Consider the following 21,584-nt stretch of genomic DNA (forward strand, 5'->3'; position numbering starts at 1 on the left):
GATGTAGTCCAAATGGGAATGGGAGAACTCTCATCAGACTCATTGCAGTTCAATTAACAGAAATTGAATGCACCCAGACTTCATCGATTGTTCAGGGAGGATGAATTATGGGCAGCTTAATCTGGGAGATCATATGTTAACAGTGCTCCTCTCCAGCAGCTACCTGACATCTCCTTCTTGTGTGGAGGGCCAGGGAGCCAAAAAAAAGATGGGATCAACACACCAGGAACATGGGATCAACACACCAGGAACATAGCCTGAGTGGGAAATGGATAATCACGCAGGCCAGTGGAGGAAACAAGGTCTCTCCTCGTGACTTTTCTGCTCCTTCTGGTAAACCTTATGCCTGTCTGCAATAATAATTTGCTGGGCAATTCAATCCTTTGTTCTAGTTTCCTATCTGCACAGTTTTCCTTAGTTGTTTTTGAGAAGAAGAACAATAGATGAAATGAAAACAGTGGTTAGCTAGTATTTATAGAACACTTGATAGCTGGTTGACATTGTGCCCCTCCTATCGTTCATGCATCAGAAAGAGATTTTCAAAATTTACAGAATCACAGAACAGTTGAATTTAGTAGGGACCTCTGGAGACCGTCTAGGCCATCTGCCCTGCTCAAAGTAAGTTGCTTTAAGCAACTTGCTCAGCAAGTTGTTCAGACCTGTATCCAGTAGGGTTTTGAATATCTCCAAGGATGGAGACTCTGGGCAACTTGTGTCAGTGTTCAAGCACCCTAGCAGTAAAAAAAAATGTTTTCTTATTTTCAGATAGAATTTCATGTGTTTCAGTCTGTGCCCATTGCCTCTTGTCCTGTCCAGCTGGCTGCAAAAGCCAGATGTCTGATAGGATAGCCATTGATCTTCCACAAATGCAGGTGAGTTGAGTCTCCTCCTTGTTGACAGAATAGGAAGGCAAGAGGGAACATCAGGTGGACTGGTGACTGGGATAGTCCTGTCACCAGGAATGTGAGGAGACATCAATTTATGTCAGCTGTAAGAGCTGCAGGTGGCCCTGGACCTACAACCAATAACAAGAGTGATGGAGCCTTGATCTGAACTGAGAATATGGATTGTAAGAGAGTCCTGTGGGCAAATTCTATTACTGTTACCACATATCAGCCTGAAGAGAGGTGCAGTTGAATAACAAGATTTCTGAACTTTGCCCTCCCCTCAGCCAAATTCTGCTTCAAGCCCAGATTTCACATTGCTTTTGAATTTTCTAATGCCTGAGGCTGTTTAGATGTAGGGTTTTCATACAGACCTATAACTTACTCTCACATACGTTAACAGATGCCATATTTGCCTGCGGGAGAAAGACCAAAGAAAGGAGAATGCTTTTTTCTTTTTAATTTAGCTGAGGAATCAGAAAAAAAGGTCTTACCGCACATACACGTCCCACTCTGGTATATATGGCATGAGTGTTTGTCTCAGCCTCTAATGCTTTTTCAGTAAAGAAGAAATATACTTTGTTATCATCATGGTCTTCATTGTCAGGGATCACGTATGAGCCAACAAATTTTGGTTCTTTAAAAGAAAACAAAAATGAATTTAAGTTTATTAAAACCTTGTCTTATTTTTTCAATCATTAAAATCAACAGGTAGCAAAGAAGAAAATAAAACTGAAGAATCAGGCATCTGTCAGACAGAGAGCTACCTAAGGGGAATAGGGTGATAGAAATATTTTTTGTATGTGGATATCTATAGAACATGTGGAATACATGAATGTCAAACTATTTTATAGCTCAAATTCACAAATCAATATTCCTGTGCAAGAAAAAGACCTTTTTCCAGTCCCATTCTCTGGGTTTTATGTATTTTAATTTGGCTTAGTGTAAAACCTGGCACTGATACTCGCATAACAATGTCTGATCCCCTACAAACCAGGTGTAGGAATGTCAACTTCAGAAAAACAACCTTTTATATAAACCAAAAGCTCTTGGTAGTTCAGCTAATAGATGTTGTATGAACATATATCTTCATAGATAAAAGATGCATTATGTATCTTTGTAATGAAATAAAAACCTTCTAAGTTTTTATCTTTTGACATTTTCTGTAAATTTTAAACCTAAGTTCAGACTTTGGTCCATGCCTGTATACCTTTTAATCCCACACCAAGCAGAGTTGTGAATTATTTCATCTCACTGAATTGTAGCAAAGTTTTTACAAGTTCTTTAAACGAGAATGTCATTCATACAATTCATATGATTTCTTAAGAAGCAGTGGGTAATGTAAATATTTTCTAAATCAGTAAAGATTTCAATATGTTCATTGTGGTAGGAGGTTCATTAAAAATTTCATGGAAAAAAGAGAGTTTAAAAAATTTCATCTCCAAATGGATATAACTATGCATGAGCAATATAATTTTAGTTTCTGGTTAAACAGAAATTCTCTAGTCATCCAAACCACCTCTGGATCCATGTTCTTCCTTCTCCTTCTTCCCATACCTTTCAACAAGCGCTCATTATCGGGTTCAGTTCGAAGATGGGCCATGCGATTCATGGTGCGAAATAGAGCAGCATCTCTTCCCCAGTAGTCACTGTAGAGACCAGTGAAAAGTTCACCACCTGCAGACCATAGGTTAAAAAAAAACCAAAAACAAAACAAAATAATCTGGTATGCTCTACTTATTAATTCCATTGCATTGATAGGAACAGCATTATAAACATGGGCCATCAGTATCTGCTGAAATTCAGGTAAGAAGACGAGTCAGTAAGTTACATATAGTCTAAAGAGCATATGGACATTGCTCCTACCAGCACTTCAACATTTACAGTTGGAACAGCATGAGGACAAAAATTTCAAATTTCATTCGTGGGCTTGGCCTCCTTTTCAAAACTGCCTTAATGACTTTGAGACAGATTCACACACAGAACAAGAGGGCATTAAATTAACATCTAACCACAGCTGCCACAATAACATCTGCCACACCAGGCACCCAAGTTCAATGATCTCAATGTCATTCAGTTATTGCCTGGCCCTAGAGACACCTACCTTTTGTCGGCACCTAGATTTTCATCAGTGCAAAGACTCTGACCAGTGGTTTGCTTTTGACCTCTTCCTGATGTGCCCTGGTATCACTAATGACAAGCAACAAATTACTTGGTCCCAGAACTGGAATGGACATGTTGGGTTTACGATGAGCCAGAAATAACAGGAGCCAGAAAATGGGATGAACCTGCAGCAGCAAGTTTCAGAGGATGTAGAGGTAAGGAAAAGAATAGTGACAGCTACACCAAACCACTGATTTGGGCTACATTGTGTGGATACAGCTCAAGGCTAAAGCATGCTTGAATACACAGATTGGACCTCAAACAGGGAAGTGTTTCCTGAGCATAGTTATCAGATTTGGCTCTGCACAAAACATGGCTGAATAAAAGATTAATTAAAGAAGCTTATGCTGAAAACACTGGAGGGCTGGATGCAGTTATCTCCCCAGCTGGAGAGATAAGAATCATTACCTGCTACCTTAGAACTGATTTCCATAAACAAGCATGTGTTTATTAGGCTGAGGGGGTTTTCCAGTCAGCCTGCTGGAGCTGTTCCACTTTACCTGAAATAACTACAGCTTGGGTGTATCTTGCTGGCTGGTGGGGACTTAGGTTCAGTGGACAGAGAAAAGGAGCTTATTTTTCTCTGGTCCAGCAATAACTTGTTTTCATATCCTTAAAATAGTCACCAGAGTGGGGACACAACCTGAGATCTCATCCATCCTGCAAAACTGGTGACGAATATTTACTTAAATATTTATGGGAGCAGAAATTGGGTCCCAATTTCAAAGGATCTAGGTGGCATTCACAAATTATGTAGGCATAGGGAAACATTAGAAATAATATGCTGATTGCCAGTAAGTTTTGAAAATCTATATGTAGTTGGTTACAACTGGATCATACATATGTTAAAAAATCCACCCTATCTCTACCAGACCCATCTAAAATTGTGATATTGGATATATTTTACTTTAGTGAAATGCCAGCAATAATTCTACCTTTTAGTTATGCATAGGTAGAATTCCCCTTAACTGACCAAGCATTAAGAATAATATATTTCATATCCTTCTGGACTTAGGTTAGAAATTTCTTGGTTTGAAAAGACTGTTATTGTCACTAGGTGGCATCCTTACGTTAGAAAACAACATAGCAGGAATTAAACTGCACAAGAAGAGGGAAATAAATTATTTCCAGTTCGTGGCTAATCTGAGTGGAGGTTTCAGTGACATGGCTTCCTACCCCCGAATCAAAATAAACATGACTGATCTATTCAAATAACATTTGCTGGTATTTATAAAGGATAGTAGTAAAAGCAAGAATTTTGCTTGTTGGTCTCCCTCAAAGTGTGAATTTTTTTTCTTTTAAGAGATATATATGAATTGAATGGTACCATAAATCTGAATAGTCATTCTGAAAAGTTTATAGTTTGGCAGCTGGGGCTGGTTCAGAAACCTCTGCTGATTTGGAGCTAAGCGTAGCTCTGCCTTAGGCTTCACCATGTAAAGAATGGATATTGCCTTATAAAATACATTGTCATGATTGAGTATAAAATATTGGCAAGTGAAATGAAAAGTAAGTATAGATTGCAGCATCGGTAGAAGTTAAGGATACCCAAAACTAATAGAGAGCTTTATTTTTTAAACAACACAAAGCTGCTTAAACAACAGAATTTGACAGTGTCTGAATAATATTCCAAACAATCTTCACAAACTTAATTAATGAGTTACATTAGTCATAAATCCCTCTTTAAGAATTCCATTGGAAAATATATCAGACTGTCTGTTGGTTTTGGTTTGTTTTTTTGTTTGTTTGCTTTTGTTTTTTTAATTATGGTGATGTGTAATACAAAACGTGATGCTTTTATCTTTTTAACACTGTAGTGAATCTTGGAAAATGCATCAGTGCAGGGTAAATGATTTGTCACATATTGCTAGTGATCAGGGTTGACATTTATAGGTCCAGATGTTCAGAAGTTCGGATATGAAGCCTATTCTTTCTGTTTGACATAGGTGTAAAATGCTAGTATATGTAACTAATCTGCGGGTATGGCATTCTACCATATACCAAGAAAGTTATCACTGATTTTATCTGTGAGATCCTGAAGAGACAGAATGGAAATTCCAGTCTTGGATGAATATTGTCGCATGAAAGGTATTGCACAGATACAGAGATTATTTCTGGTTTTTATCCTGAAATGCTATTAAGCTAAACATAATACAAGTATCAAGTGTGAGCAGACAGGTCACCTTGCTTAAGGAAAGCAAAAATACCGATGAGCGTGACTGGCAAAGATCTCAGCACAAGAACATTCAATATCATTCTGAAATCTTTTGCACTTTTGACATTAAGAGGATCTTCTTTTTTTCCTGTTCAATAGTCTTTTGTACATCCTTTAAATTCTTGTTACAAATTTTGAACACTGCTAGGTTTTTACAGGTGCTAACTAATTCTAGATTTGGAGACAACCTGAGGTTGGGGTTTGAAAAATCCTGGCAAGATTTCTATTCTTTTCTCCTCCCTTGAAAAGCTACTACTACATATCAACTCACTCCTGCCTTGGTTGCAGGGTTTTATACTGCTGCGCATCACACTGATAAAACAGTATCTTCCAGGGGAAATCAACTGATCACTTTCACAGACCTTCACCCCTCCTCACCTCTTCCAGTCTAACTTCAGCTTCACATGGATTAGACAAATTAATTGCTAAATTTAAGTTTTAACACAGCCTGGTTAACCCTGCTAAAGCCAGAATAGAAACTTTCTTCTTTCCTTAATGAAACAAACAAAAAATATCCCATGGACCTCAAAACTCAGTTTTAGCTCAAGTGATACATGCATACTTTTTAGCTAGCATTCTCTTCAAGCAAATAAATACATCAAAGTTCAATTGGGACCACTTAAAAATACCTGTATTCTTTGCCCTCTTCTCAGAGCAAAATATTAACAAACCCAAATACAATCTTTTTCTTCTAACACCAAGACATCCTAGATAACAACTCTTGAAGTGAAACAGATTGACGCACGTGATTTATTTAAAAAAAAAATATTTGCAAGAGATTTCTATAAGTAGGCTGCTTCCACCTTAGAAGTGAGTTTCCTTTGTTTGTTATTGGCATGTTTTGTGTACCTGTTTCAAATTGGAAGGTGATGCAAACATAAGCTATTATTCATCAGTAGTCCTTTTTGTGTAAAATCCACATTATATCACTTTCTACAAAGTGGACTAGCTGTGATGAATAAAAGAGTAGAACATAAGCAGCACCTTTCATGCATTTCTTTGACCATCAGCCAGATATTACTCACATAGCAACTAAATTCAAAATACTGTTTCACATGTTTAGCAAGTGAAACTTTTCACAGTAGGAAAAAAACAAATTATAAATTAGGTATTGCTTAGCTGGTAAACTTCCTCTGTATATTTGTATTTACTGTCTGTGACTCAAGGATTCTCTCTTCTGTTTTGAGGGAAAATATATTTATTTTAGTTCATTGTTTAGAATAAAAGACACAAATACATGGAACCGTTTTTAAACTGTAAAATCAGAAAATATAATTGGAATGGATTCCATGGATAGAAAAATATATTCAGATGTATTTTAGGTTTTTCACCACTTATCTGTGGTATATTGCAGGTAACAACACAGAAATAAACTGATTTCTCAGCTTTCAAGAGTTAGTGTGGTCTAAATTAATCAGTGTGCATGATCTGATACCAACGATAGTTTTGGATATTGAAAGCAGATGAAAGAGTTCATTAGAAATAGAAGTCCAACAGTTTTATATGCTGTTTGTCTAAACATACACTTTTTATTCAGCCTGTCTGCCATCCAACATCTATTCTGTTTCCTGATGCTGACAATAAATTGCTAAAAGTTAAGTGTTCATAAATTGAGGAATTCATCACAATCTACTTTACCACTGGGTCAGATAACCTGTAATAAAACTTATGACAGCATGGATATTTAGTTTAAAGCCAAGTCACGAACTATTGTTTTCTTGAAGTGAGTATTTTAACCGATGTGTTGAAATACATGAAGAGATACAGAACAAGAGATTCTCTTTCTTCCTAAATTAATCTGGTTCCAAATTGTGATGGTGCAAATAATCTTTCAAGATCAAGATTTTAAAATCTTTTAAATTTTTATCAGGAGTATGTAAAGTTTCCTTGTTAGTCTAATACTCACTATTAGCCAATAGCCGCTCTGATGTAGGCTACTGCGTTAATGTGAGTTGCAGAGGTGGAAGCAGGATTTGTGTTGTTTAGTTAAGTAGAAGAGGACGCATGCACGTTGGCTGAACCTACATGGGACAGCAGAGGCAACTCTGGGGTGCAGCCTCCAAGGGTATGTTGACTTCATGCCAGGAGTGGATTTCACTTTCTAAGAAAATTGGAGTGCATTAAGAAGAAGGGAACCTCCAAGCATTGGAGGAAAGACCGGAAGACCAGTCCTGGAGGGTGCATGGTGTAGTTGTCATCTCCTGTCATGGGGCCATGGCTGCCGTGGGCTGGAATCAGGGCTTGGCAGAATGAAGGAGCATTCCTTCCTTCAGAGTGCACTTGACATTAGAGGTCTGAGTCTCATTTTCAAATGTAATTAAAACGTTCTTTAATATCCACCATGTTTGCATCTATGTCTTCTACTCTTTTCAGATGGATATCTACAGAGATAAAGGATACAGATTCTGGAATCTAAGGAGAAGGATTAATTCTGTTTATTCTGTAAACTGTGTGTCTCTAATTAGTAGAAGTTAGTAGAATATAATAGAATACAAGAAAAGACAAACTTCTTTAGGATATTTTTCCTAAGTGTTGGAAATGTTTAATTCCAATAGTATTAAAACTATAAAAGCATAAATAAAATAATAAACTCCTTGAAGAATTTTGTTATGTTTTTAAAATATCATTCTATGATCACCTGAAATTATAGAATTCCCAATGGAGGCTTAGAAAAACAGCCTCTAAATACCTTTCTCAGGTCATATTAGTATTGATGAGGGGTTGAAAGTTTGTCTGTTTTTTGGTGTTGCATCAGTGATCTGATAAAAATGTATTATTTTCTCCTGTTAATTTTGCCACTTTACAGAATTGTTAGCTTTGCGAGATTGATTTTATAAGTCTTTGCCCTTGGATGTCCAAGACAGTGATCAACATTTGTCAAGGAAGGGCTTATTTAATAGATTTCTCTTTCAGATAAAACTGTGAGGATCCATAAGACCTCCCATAATCCAGGCAAGCTAATGAATAGGCCAGAAACACAAGGACTAACCATTAGTCTTGAAGTGCCCAGTGGGGCAATCTGGCTTCCATTTAAGCAAATAAAATTCACATTGATCTCACAGTAGGAACATGATCAGGTTAATTTATTTACTTAGTTCTGTCTGAGGAAAGGTTGAGAAAGACTTCAAGATTAGACCATGAGGTTTCAGGCCTACAGCAAATTCCATGGGATGAGTCTTTGGTCCCAGGCTGAGCTAAGACTGGAATCTATTAAAAACTGTAGAAACAATTTGGAAGTAAGGGTGGAGGAAAAGTGTAACAATTTGTGCTTCATGGATTTTGGAAGGTCAGTCAAAATACAGTGTTTTTTATGATTATTCCATGACTTCTTAACCCACTAACTCTTAAGAATTTGAGCTGTAATTTTTTTTTTTAATGCGAATAAACAATATTCTGATGAATTGCTGCAATTTGAAAGATTTGGCATTACTGGTGAAGATTCTTCTTGTAAGCAACTTTTTAATGTAAAGGAACAAATAAACCTACCATGTAAAAATACATCTGTCACTCATGACCAATACTTCCACACCACCATGGGTGAGCAATATCATGGTACTTAATAATCAGAGACTTTAGCTGTCTGATCTTAAGACATGAAGTCAAATGTAAATATCAAAGGGCCCTAAAATCCTCTTTTTTTTCCCCGAAAAAGTTGAAAAATTATTTGATCTTTAGCATCTTTTTTCTAGCTCTTTCTTGTAACGACTATTCCTTTTGAATGCTCAGTTTTCATCTTATTTATGTTTTCTAAAAACAGAAATCACTCTGTTACTCACTAAGGGCATCTAGCTTTCACTCTTTACCTGCTGTTCCAGTCTATCTTTAGTCAATGTACAATAATACTGCCAAGACTGTGTTTGCTTGATCTCACAAAATGTTTTCAGGAAAACATTATAGAGGAAGAAACATATGGTTAGCTATACTACAACTTCAAAGGTCTCAGCCCTATAGTGATATACTTACCAGCAAGGCGGAGTGGAGCGCAATCTCAGCTCAGCTTTGTGCTACTGTAGGACTCAGACTGAATTCTATTTTATAACTGCTGAGTATAAAATCAACTCTCCTAACAGAGAATCACCAGTTTTGGATAGTTTTGTTAGAAGGCAGCATTGAAAAAAAATCTATTTAGATTTCAAAAGCTGTAATTTATATAAACAATAAATGCTTCATATAAAAACAGTTAAATTCACATTTTTACGAGATGCTTGTTACTCAGATTGCATCACAGCAGATGAAAAATAATAAATTTTGTGTATTTGTCTCAATGGTGTAAAAGACAAAGCTAGACATACTGCTTTGAAGAAAAGCAGGAAATTATTATTTCCAAAATTGCACAACAATCATTTACCTTTTCAGGATGGCACGTGTCATGTAACATCTACTCCCTTCAGTGAGACACCCTTGCTGGAGTTAATGCTGCCTGGGATTGTAATATTAATGTAGGCAGCACCGCGAGGATTAAGTCTGACATGTGGAAGGTTGCAACAGAAGACTGACAACACTGCCATGTGCTGAAGAAAGAGACTCAGAATAACAGATTGACAGGACCGTGAAGCTTGTGACATAAAGATCATTACCAATGAAGATGGAGGTGAAGGAAGAACGGGGGTCAAAAGGGCACCTGCCTCGTCCTCTCTCAAATTTGTGCGATTCCAGTTGAAACAGATGATCCTTTAAAAAAACAAAAACCACAGAAAACAGCGTAAACGCTACAGGCAAAGAAAAAAGTCCTTAGAGATGAGTTTTAACTTTGTTATAACTTTCTAATAGATTGACTTCATTAGGGAAAAAACACAGTTATGTTTAGTCACTGATGTACTAGTAAAAATTCTCTGGATTTCTGCAAATCATCTTTGTCTGTGCACTGCCCCAAAAGAATCAGGAAAATATGCAGTAAAATTGCACTTGTTTCATTTCTGTGGGAGTAGGGAGTGAAGATATCTCTATCTTTTCTCTAAATTATCTAAACATTAAATAGATACCTAGCCATGGAATGTATTTTCCCTCTTCAAACATTTTTTTTTCCAGTAGTTGTTAAATATATCATGCTGTGTTATCTTCTCTTGGTAGCTTTGAGGTGTTTATATCTCTTCTTCATAAAAGTATGTTTAGGAATGAATCCCCAATTATGGTTTTCAGAGCATATGTGATTTCTGCAGTGGATTTAACAGAATATCAGTATGAAAGGAATATTGACAACTTAGTTTAATTGTCTGTATAAGGCTTTAAAGGCTGAGAAAGAATTTTCAATTTAAATTTTCATTTGCAGTACGAGATTTGTTCCAGCTTTCTCAAAAGAGCCCATTACTGTCTAATTAAAATATCAAGTGAGAGAAAAATATATTTTTTAATTTATATATTAACAAAAAACCATAACACAAAACATAAGGATGGGGGACTATAAAAGGGCGAATAGGGAGAAAACTGTGAAAGTTTCGTAAAAAATATGCCACCCAGACATCGAGTATGTGATTAGTAAATATTTCAATAGCCTAGCAGTTCCAGTTCTGTGTAACGGTTTTTCTCAAAAGTCTACTGAAATGCAGATTATATCAACATATTGGATAAATGCAATCTATCTGTTCAGTAAACAAATCTCGGGTTCACATTGCTAATATACTAAAGCAAATGTTTTTGAGGCATGAAATTACATGTGGCTTTTTAACCATAAAAATCAGTTTTTATTAGACCTGACCTTTCACTTATTTATTAGAATAATTCAGTATTCACACAGAAAAAAGCTCAGTATATCTAGATTGGACAAAATAGTGTCCTGGTAGCCCTTATTTAAGTATATGCAGTCCTTTTAGTCCTTATGTCTTTATAGCAGGTGTTTTTTTATTCTGTTAGTTACATTCATGTAGTTGTAGCATATGCAACTTGGTGCCTGGAAAGTTTTGCTTTTGAGAGATACAGAAACCTGACTGTGTCTGCTCTCTGCAATGCTTTATTCCACACTCTCCTTCAGATCACTCACCTATGTCCACCCATCCCACCCTACAACCTACAAATCTCTCTCTTCCCAGCCAAGTGCAGTTTCCCCCAAAGCAAAACTAATGTTCTCTTCTCTTCAGGTACCTCCACTCATGACAGTTATGCTCTTCTGAAAAAAACAAGAAGACAAGGAGCAAAGAAGCAGAAGAGATACTGACCATTGCATGGGATGGAAAACTGGTAAGATAATAATAATAATAACAACATTTAAAAGGACAGAAAGAAAAAAGATATAAGGAAAGTGGGAAAGTTGTAGAGCTCTCAGTTCCCACTCATTGATTGATAATTGAAAATTTCTATGTATTTAATTTAAACCAATAAATCTTGAATTTGTCACAAGCCTCTGCCCTTCAAAGCATTATTCACACCTTAACCCGCAGATCAGCCAAGCTGATGTACCTATCTTCCATTCCCTCTGCCTAAATAATACATGCAATTTTGCAGCAATTTCTGATCAAAAAATAAGATTCCCATCAGTTAGAGAATTTCTGTAAAAATGGGATGTAACCAAGAATGTTGTTCTGGAAAAAAATAAGACATCTGTTTCACATCTACTTGAAGTGAAAAAGCCACCCCAAAATAAAAATAACAAACAAAACCCCCACAAAATTTAAGTAATGGTCCTAAAACCCACAAGGTAACAAGGCATTCAGAATCCCACCTCTCTAGAAGTTCCTGGGTTTGCCTAACCCTGGCATGTTAGTGCCTGATGTTAAAGTTGATGCAGCAGAAAATAATCATCCTGAATAGAGATGGGTAGTGCAGGGATATTATTTTCTGCTGTATCAGCTTCAATTGCACATCAGTAGTAACTATTCCCCTTCTTCTGTTGGGTAAATGTCAAACAATGAAGAAATACTTCTCTGTGTGTGGAAATCTCAGCCCCATTCCATACTTTTCAAACATCACATACCAGGTATTTTTCAAAACTAAATACCATAACATTCTGAGTCAACAGTAGAAATAAGAGACTAAGGAGAACTCAGGAAGGGAAACAAAACCCTTGTGAAACTGCACAAAAGGACTAAGAAGTCATCATTGTCATAAAATATGATGTAAAGGAAAAATTTCTAAAAACAATCTGACTGATGTTATTTATTCTCTAATCAGGTATTAAAAATAAAGTTACTCATGAAGAAGTTTCCCTTCTGGAGTCTCAGCTAAGCTATTTGTCAATGCATCAGTTAAACACCCCACCCCCCCAATTTTTAGAAAGATCTATAAGTGGAGAGACAAACTGGGAGTTAAAATCTAATTGATTTTTCTAGTCTTCATGCTTTATGAACAGAAAAATACTGTAAAATAAATAAGGACTTGTCTATGAAAGGAAAAAGTATCAAATTTAAAACTGATTACAGAAAAAGCATACTCAGGTAAAGTGATCAGGTGCGGAAACAAAATTATTTTGAAACAATATTTGAAGAAGTTATCCACATTTTGTGGTTTGTAGTGTATGGCTCATATTTCATGCTACACAGGGAACAGAAAGTGAAATTTCTGTGCTGTAGAACAGGACGTGATCCTACCAGGGCATCATAAACCACACTTCATATTCAGGTCTTCCCCTGCTAAAATGCCACTGATACTCAGATGAGGTATGGCTCATATGGGAGTCTTCCAGAAGATGTGGAAGGATTTTCTGTCACTGAACACCAAATTACAGTATCACAATGGAAAAAGCTACTAATGTAGTTAACCATTCATCTGAGAAACAGAATGAAATCAGTGGTAAGGATAAACCTATCTCTTTTAACATTCATTACATGAATGCAGTTAAACAGCTAACTATATCACCATGGCATGAAAATGCTAGGCAATAGGCATAGTACCCTTTCGTTATGTACATTTTAACTGCTGGAATCTCTGAAGAAGAACTGTAGCTTAAATATATAATCCAATGATAATACTGAAGGTAGAAAAAAAATTGGATTTCAGTGCAACTTGGAGAAGTTTTTAAGTGGATCTCACCAGTTGTGATATAAAGCAGGATATGTGTCTCATAAATGCTTACAGATGTATGTAACTGTCTGAAAAGTCACTGAAAATGTAAGCAATGACTCCTCCAAGAAAGATTTTCCACCTTCACCTTTTAGGACAGCATACCAAATATTCCACGGTTGCAATAAATTATTCCCATCACTGGGGCAAGTAACTGAAGATCAGTTGTTAGATGTGTCAGCTTCCACAGGATGCCAGTTTAAATGAAATAAGCGTTGCACATTAATAATCAGCTTTGAAGGCTAATACCATAATTCTAACCCTCCTTGCTGTTTGTGACATTGGAATCCCTTGAGAAATGTCAGAAGAAAACTGACAGTTTCCTCACAGATTATCCAACACAGCAATTCAACATTGCAATTTATTTTATGGTGACTTTTCAGTTAGGGTAAAAATTATGCAAAAACACATATGGAGGGCTGGGACTGGAATTACAAATTTCTACATGTTGTTTGGGAAAGAAATGGGGCTGTGGGTTTGATTTATGGTACCTATGACTCAGGAAACCTAATATACTTTCAACTATTATTAAAATAATAATGTTGTTTAAAAAGAAATAGAAGATATTTCCAAGGTATCAAGAATTTTGCCATTAACTTGATATGAATTGATAATTTTAGACAATGAAGAATAATGTAAGCTAAAAATAATAATGAAAGAAAAGGTCAATCAGAACCATTAAAATTTAAAGGCTGCATTTAACTTTTGTTGCAGAAAATTGCTTTCTCTAATGCCAAGTGCTGCTTTGCTCGTGTTCAAGACAGCATTTATGCATATCTTTAATTTAAAACATATGCTTACTTCCATTCCTGTTCAGCAAAGGACCTAAGCCTATTCTCAGTGTTAATACAATGGCTGTATCTTTTCACTAAATCAGGGACTTAAAAATATAGAGGCTTTGTCTGGGTTCTCCTATGATATTATTTTTATGAGAAAAAATAATTTGATCTTCTGTAAGTGGATTTTTTTTTCACTTTCAATTTTTGTTATTTTCCAGGTAACAAAAAAGTAAAACACATCATACTGGCAATTTTTAAAAAGAAATGTAAATTATTTCCGAACCTTTCATTACATACTTAGCCGTGTATGCATATCCTCCATCAGTATAACCAAGGTCTGCTCTCCAGGAGACCTGTGACATTTTGTGGCTGGCACTTTTTTGGTTTTGGGGTGGATTTTTGGGTTTTGTGGCTTTTTAAGAAGTCCATGTTACTTATATTGTGGGATGGTAAATCATATTTAGAGTACTGTGGCGAGAGACTGCACACTTTTGTGAATACAGTTTTTAACACTGGCTATACTACTCACTGTTACTGTAACTCACTGAACAAAATTCATTTGTGGTGTTAATGATCTCATAGCTATTCAACCTTAGAGTAAGAATGACATTACATGCAAGAGCTGTTTGTTGCATTTCATTTAATAGGAGTCATATATTTGAGACTTTTTTAAAGAGAACTATGAATAAGAACGTTCACATGCAAAGTGCATTGAATGGAAAAGCTTAAAATAGAGATACACTGCTTGCGTAAAACTATGAGAAATGTTCCGTCAAAAACCTTAATAAAACCATGGGGTTCTAGTGTCATATGATGCACTCTTTTTTTTTTTTTTTTTTTTTTCTGTTTAAGTAATTCCTAAAGCATCAAAAAAGGGAGTGTAAACATCAAAGATTCACCTTATTTGATCATAGTGTCCTGTTTGAGGAAGACAAATGTTGGGAAAGGATGGGACCCATTGGGACACACTGACTCCACCCGGAAAGGACATCCTAATGGAATGCCTGGCTGACTGAGTGGTCTGGTAAAGTGGGTTTTCAACAAGGGTCATCAGAGTTGGAGAGTGAAGCCCAGAGCAAGATGGAGAGCAATAAATGGAGAGGATATGAGAGGGAGAGGGCTGCCAAAGGGATGTTCATGTCCCTACTCTGAAGGCAACATGTTGAGAAGCTTCCCTTGAATCTCTGTACAAAAGCTGTGAGATTAATTTTCAGTTGCAGGGTTGCATCCTCTCACAGAACACTTCCACTGAAGTCTGTTTCAATTTTGCCCTTGTTCTTTATGAGAATGACACTGAGACCCTAGTCCCCAAAGAGGGGATATTGTTCTTGGATTCACTGGCTCTGTGTACTCAATTTTTATTTTTTTTTTTCTAATACTATCTTAAAACCAAAGTAGCAAAACAATAAAGTGATACGTGGGAAAACTGTGCTTTAAAAACTTCACCAAGTTAGGTACACAGTGGGAGACAGTTGCAGCTTTATCAACAGTATTTAGTGCCATGGAAATGAATGTAACATGAAATCTTGAAAAACAGTAACATTTTATTCTGTAGAAAATAAAATTTTAAAATATTTAACATATCAGGCATGCTATTTCTAAACAAAGAAAGTATTTGTTGTCCATATGTACTTTCCCATTTACTCATCTAATTTTTAAGTCTGGTCTGTGCAGTGGGTGGGGAATTGGTTAGCAGGCTGCACCCAAAGGGTTGTGGTAAAGAGCTCTTTTTCAAACTGGCAACCTGTCACTAGTGGGGTCCCCCAGGAACTGATATTGGGCCCAAAATTATTCAATATCTTCATAAGTGATCTGGATAATGGGATCAAGTGTAGCCTGATGAAGTTTGCAGATGACATGAAATTGAGGGCGGAAGTAGACACTCTGGAAGGGAGGGCCATCCTGCAGGAAGATCTGGATAGGCTGGAAGAGTGGGTTAACAAAAACCTTATGAAGTTCAGCACAGACAAGTGTAAGGTCTTGCACCTGGGAAAACATAATCCATGAGTGCAGCACAGACTGGGATCCACCTGGCTGGGGAACAGCTCTGTGGAAAGGGACCTGAGGGTCCTGGTGGACAGGAAGCTGAACAGGATTGAGCAGTGTGCTGCTGTGGCCAAGAAGGCCAATAGAATGCTGGGTTGCATCATAAAGGGCATCACCAGCAGAGATAAAGGAGTCATTATCCCACTCTACTCAGCACTTGTCAGGCCACACCTGGAATAGTGTGTACAGTTCTGGTACCCGCTATACAAAAAAGGGGGTCCAGAGAAGGGCCACCAAGATGATCCAAGGACTGGGAAGCCTGCCATATGAGGACAGGCTGAGAGAACTGGGATTTTTCAGCCTAGAGAAAAGGAGGCTTAGAGGGGATCTATCACCATGTACCAGTACCTAAGGGGTAGCTGCAAGGAAGATAGAGACTCCCTTTTTACAAGGAGTCACATGGAGAGGACAAAGGGGAGTGGACACAAGTTGCTCTTGGGGAGATTCTGACTGGACATGAGTGGGAAATTTGTCACAATGAGAACAGTTAACCATTGGAATAATCTCCCCAGGGGAGTGGTTGACTCCACCACACTGGACACTTTTAAGACTCAGCTGGACAGGGTGCTGGGCCATCTTGTCTAGACTATGCTCTTGCCTAGAAAGGTTGGACCAGATGATCCTTGAGGTCCCTTCCAACCTAGGATTCTATTATTAATCTTAACACTGTACCTTTAAAGTCTGGCATTTTGGACGCCTATATGTACCCATACCCGCTCATGCAGCCTAACATGAGGAATCAAAGAAATTATTTCACAATGAATCAAATATAAGATTTGTAGAGCATTTCACTGGTGTAACTGGATTCTTTTCTCATGTGAGAAATTGAATACTGAATGAATCCAGAGAAATTTTGTGACCAAATTAGAAAGTGAAGTACAATGCACAGAATAAACCTCATCTTTATTTCCATTCTCTTTCGTTGTATAATGTTTTTAGTATAAATTCACATAACACTTTTTTTCAAATATTCTTTCATTCTGTATATTCTCAAAACATTTTTTTCACTTCTTTTCTTTTTTCTTTTATACTCACTTACCCTTACATTTTTATTTTGACATAGAAAGACACACGGAATATGCTATGCAGAGCCTTCTTTTAGGAAGGATGAACACTGACTTCTTCATTAAAAATAAATCTGAAAAATCTCAGAACATGTCTGTAAATTAGCTGACAGTGAAATTCAAATATAAGTCTCCAGGATGAACTCTCAACTCCATGACCTGTCCTAATCTGTACTCTTGCCTCATCAAGAAGACATGTGGTAAAACAGATATACAGTAGAATACTTTGTCTTTTCATAACAACAGAAAATAACATACTGGGTAAGACCTGAAAAGACATCTCATATTATATAACCTTTTGTATTTAAGCAGACTAAATTTTGGTACTAAGAAAAATGTTATTTGCAGTATCTGCTAACTATAATCCCAAATATTAGGTAGGTGCCTAATTGATATAAATCCAACTAACTCATTCAGGAAGTTAAAAATATTAAACCAATAGAAAATGAGTCAATACCATGGAGTTTATATAAAGGAATCTGTACTCCAAATACTTTAATAAGTTCCTATTGCAACCTACTGGCCTATTTGTCAGCATAACACAGGCATGCAGATATATGGGTAAAACTAGGATGCTCCAACAGTGAAAGAACCTTTCATTTCATGATGTAATATCTTCTTAAAAACATCCAAATATTAATTTTCAAAGGGATCTAAGCACTGGAAAAAAATTGTCCTGCTTGTTGTCATAAGATTACTAACTTTGAAAATTACACCTTCCATGTTAACTCAACTTTATTTTCTGAGGCATTTGACATAATTAAGATTATTTTGGGGGTAGTATTTCTTCTGAGGATCTGTTTTCAATCCTCTTTACTATCCAGTGACACACTGAAAAGATCAACTGTCCTATGGGATGAGAGTGCATAAAATATTACGGACATTAAATCCTCCCTAAAAATTCAGATGTATTTTTCAGGTCTATGCATTTTATTCCACAGTTAAATGATTAAGACACGTTGGGCTCCAATGTGAAAACATGTTTAAAATCTGGAGCTATGTCAGACTGCTGTCTGGGTTTGCTAAAGGATTAGCAATTTGTGACTTGTGTCAAAATATCTGGCCTAAAGTGACAGAAATAATGTATTTCCCTGATTTAATGCGTGTGAAATAGTCTGGCAATAGGAAAAAAAAATCCCAAGCCTGCATATAGAAATCACAGGCATTTATCCTTAGCAGTTCTGAGTGTTTAAGCAGAAGTGATTGACTTGTTCAGAATTTTAGGAGACACACCTTTGCATGACCTTAGCTGGACATGTAAACTCATTACAGTCTTGTGGCACATAATAGGAGCTTTAGCAGAATAAATTGTGATTATATTGCACTGGTGTGATAGTTAGTGCGTATCAAAGTTCAAGGCATCTCTAGAATTAAAAGGTTTGAATAGCTGTATATGGAGGTATAGTCTTACGACCAGGTGAATGAGGAGCTAAAGATGGTACAAAAATGAAGGGATTTCTGTGGTGGAGTCACAGTCTTTACACAGAGTCTCTCTAGCCAAGACTTTCTCTTTTCCTTGATTTTGACCGTAAAACTTGTATTGAGATTTTGAGGGTCACATCAGAGCAAATACCACATAAAAGTCCTCTCATCTAATGACTGCTATCATAACAACTGGGGACAAAGGTCATGAAAAAAAAAAAAAAGGAAGGATACAGCTCTATGGTTTGAGCTTACAGTCTAGGTTTTGATGATGGATGGAGCAACAGATGCATTAGGCATGGACGGGACAACAGCTACATTCCACTGAGAATGGATTTCAGAAGGAAAGCAGATACTCGGGGGACGTTCTGTCTGTCTCTGTAGTAAGAGCCTTAGATAGCAAACAGTCCTTTTGCAGAGCTTCAGCACAGCATGACGATGTGGGCCAATCTGGAAGAGAAGGCAGAGGAGTGGATCCACTGCCTCTTGATGACACATATGAGCTACAAATAATACTACTTTTTAGTTAACTTTTCAATCTGGAATAATTTTCCTGAATAGATCTCAGTCAAATAAGAGCAATCAGTCATAAATTAGAGATGAATTACAGACTACGAAGGGTGCATTTTTTATAGACCTTCAAAAATATTAAATAAACCCTGTCGCTGCTCAGTTTTTGCTGGTTTTAATTATGATGACTAACATCTTATTGAGCCGTACCTCCACTCCTCAAACAATACCACAGACTTCGGGTGCCCTCACTTAGAAAAATAATTTCTCTCATAAATAAAGGTGGCAGAATCTAAAAATCATTATGATGAGAGCTGGAATATTTTACCTACCCCCATCAAATTACCACACAGGTGGAGTATTTCTTTCTCTTTGGGATAATAGCATTATTCCTCTGTATTGATTCATTCTCTCCTGACCATCTGTCTTTAATCTTGCAAAGGGCAGGTTTAATGCGACGGAAAATTCATTTCATATGGTTGATCAATTCACATTCTCTACTAATCTGCCAAATTGGACTTAGACTTCACGTAAGGCCATATTTAGACAGTATCGAAAAGTAATGAGTGTCATTCACCTCACTTTATGGATGGAGAGTACTGTCAAACAAACCTGTTGCCTGTTGCAATGTGCAAGACTGACTGATAAGAACAACTGTGCTGATACAGAATACTTGGCTTTCTTCAGGGCATTTAACTTAGTACATAGCTATTTGATGAAACAATGTGCATTGCAGAATTATTAAGAAATATAAACTGCTGACATATATCAAAGTATAGTTGTTATTAGGTATGCATTGATGAATTCTCCTTTACTGAAGGTTTCCCTGAATTTTGTATTTGATGGAAAAAAGATTTTCGATTTAGCAGTGATTTAAACAATCATATGATTACTTTCTTAGTAATGTTTACTGAAAGACTGGGGGTGGGAGCCATAAATAATGAAGAGAAAAGGTTAAGGATAGCATTGGGTGCATTCAGGTTATGGAATGCTTTTCATACCGAGTTAAAGGTCAGAAGTTAACAAAGTAGATTTTAATACAACCATATCCAAAGTGGTCTATTTAGGAGCAGGGAGCACAGTTTATATCTGCAGTACATCAGAATGTCCTAGAAGGTGGAGGTTCAGATCCTCGTTCAGACTACTTTCATGTATTAGACTGAGGTGCCTCATTCAGGATCTTTGATATACAAGGTGCCTTCTTACATCTGGAAGTGACAGGCATCTCTAGAAACCTCTTCATTGACCTTGTCATATGAGACTGCTGATTAGGTGCCTCAACTAAGTGTGTAAACTGTGATGACTTTGGGCTCCAGAGAAGAGCTTTGGGTCAAGTGCAAAACACTAAAAAGAGATTTCTCATTGGGACGCTGTGCCAAGAACTCAGCACTTGAGTCTTTGAAAAGAGGAATCTCAAACAGAGGCAAGGTAGTGACCTTGCCTGTATACACACCATCAAATAGCATATCTGGTTCTGGTGTCTGCACTTCCAGAACATGTGAAAATATTGCAGAGAGGTCACAGGAAGGACGCAAATATGGTTGAGGAATCCTTGTGATAGGAGTTTAAGGAGCTATATTTATTCAGCTTATCAAAAAAAAGTGAAGAGGTAGCTTGATCTTTGTGCATAGATACTTACATGTGGAAAAGATGTGGAAAAGATAGTGGGAGACTTTTCAACTTTGCTATTAAAGGCATATCAAGGTTAAATGACAGGAAGTTGAAGTTAGATAAATTTAACCTTGAGTAAGTGGCTATTTCCTGACACTGAAAGAAATTAAACATTAGGACAGCTTACCAGAGCAATAGTGGAATTACCATTATCTGGATTCTTTGAAACGACAATACATATTTTCCTGAAAATGTTTTAATTCAGTACCTGGAGAAATTATCCATGCAATATGAACTGACCACATAAAATGTTCTGATGATCCCTTCTGGCCTTTGTTTCTATTTATGCGATACCCATTATCCCTTTCCTAGCAAAGCATGGGAAGAACAAAATTGTCCTTTCTTCATTATCCTTACTGAACTTCACATATACAGCTGTTCATTGAGTTAATTATTATAGCTGAAAGTCATGAACTTTAATTTCTCACACAACTATATGCATTTGTTCTGTAGGAACCTTTGCACCTTGTTTCACAGGATGATGTTTGTCTTTTTTTTTGGAAAAAAACCCCAGAGGCTGGGTTGTTATTTGAGCTGGTGCAGAAAACCGTTTTTGTGTGTTGCTTGTTTCTCATTTTCTTTGGAGTACATAGATAAAGCCATGGGTTCAGTAAGAAATACTTCTTCAGGTTAGGATCGATGTGAGTCTTCAGCTTTTTCTTTTGCCCTTTTGCAGTACCTTCGTTGTTTGTATGCTGTGAGCATAGGGGTAATGTTCACCTAATTAATTTCCTGACTATAATGAGCTTAGGTACCATTTTAATCTCTCTTGAAATATATGCATATTTAAACTTCCAAAACCTGAAATGCTTTAATCTAACTGAAATTTGGGGCTTTT

The 21,584-nt window shown here is 36.7% G+C and overlaps 1 protein-coding gene across 1 annotated transcript in view; it reads right to left on the reverse strand.

Moving 5' to 3' along the window:
• Window positions 1–21,584, reverse strand: part of SEMA3E (semaphorin 3E) — a 145,731-nt gene that overhangs the window by 26,340 nt on the left and 97,807 nt on the right. Inside the window, exons 5-7 of the mRNA XM_009645660.2 lie at window positions 9,840–9,933; window positions 2,442–2,561; window positions 1,379–1,521 (exon numbers count right to left, since the gene is read on the reverse strand). Coding sequence (XP_009643955.1) covers window positions 1,379–1,521; window positions 2,442–2,561; window positions 9,840–9,933 — 357 coding nt within the window. The remainder of the gene's footprint in view (window positions 1–1,378; window positions 1,522–2,441; window positions 2,562–9,839; window positions 9,934–21,584) is intronic.

This window comes from Egretta garzetta, unplaced genomic scaffold (genome assembly GCF_000687185.1).
Source record: "Egretta garzetta isolate BGI_Z169 unplaced genomic scaffold, ASM68718v1 scaffold148, whole genome shotgun sequence".
In the NCBI taxonomy this organism is placed as follows: domain Eukaryota; kingdom Metazoa; phylum Chordata; class Aves; order Pelecaniformes; family Ardeidae; genus Egretta; species Egretta garzetta.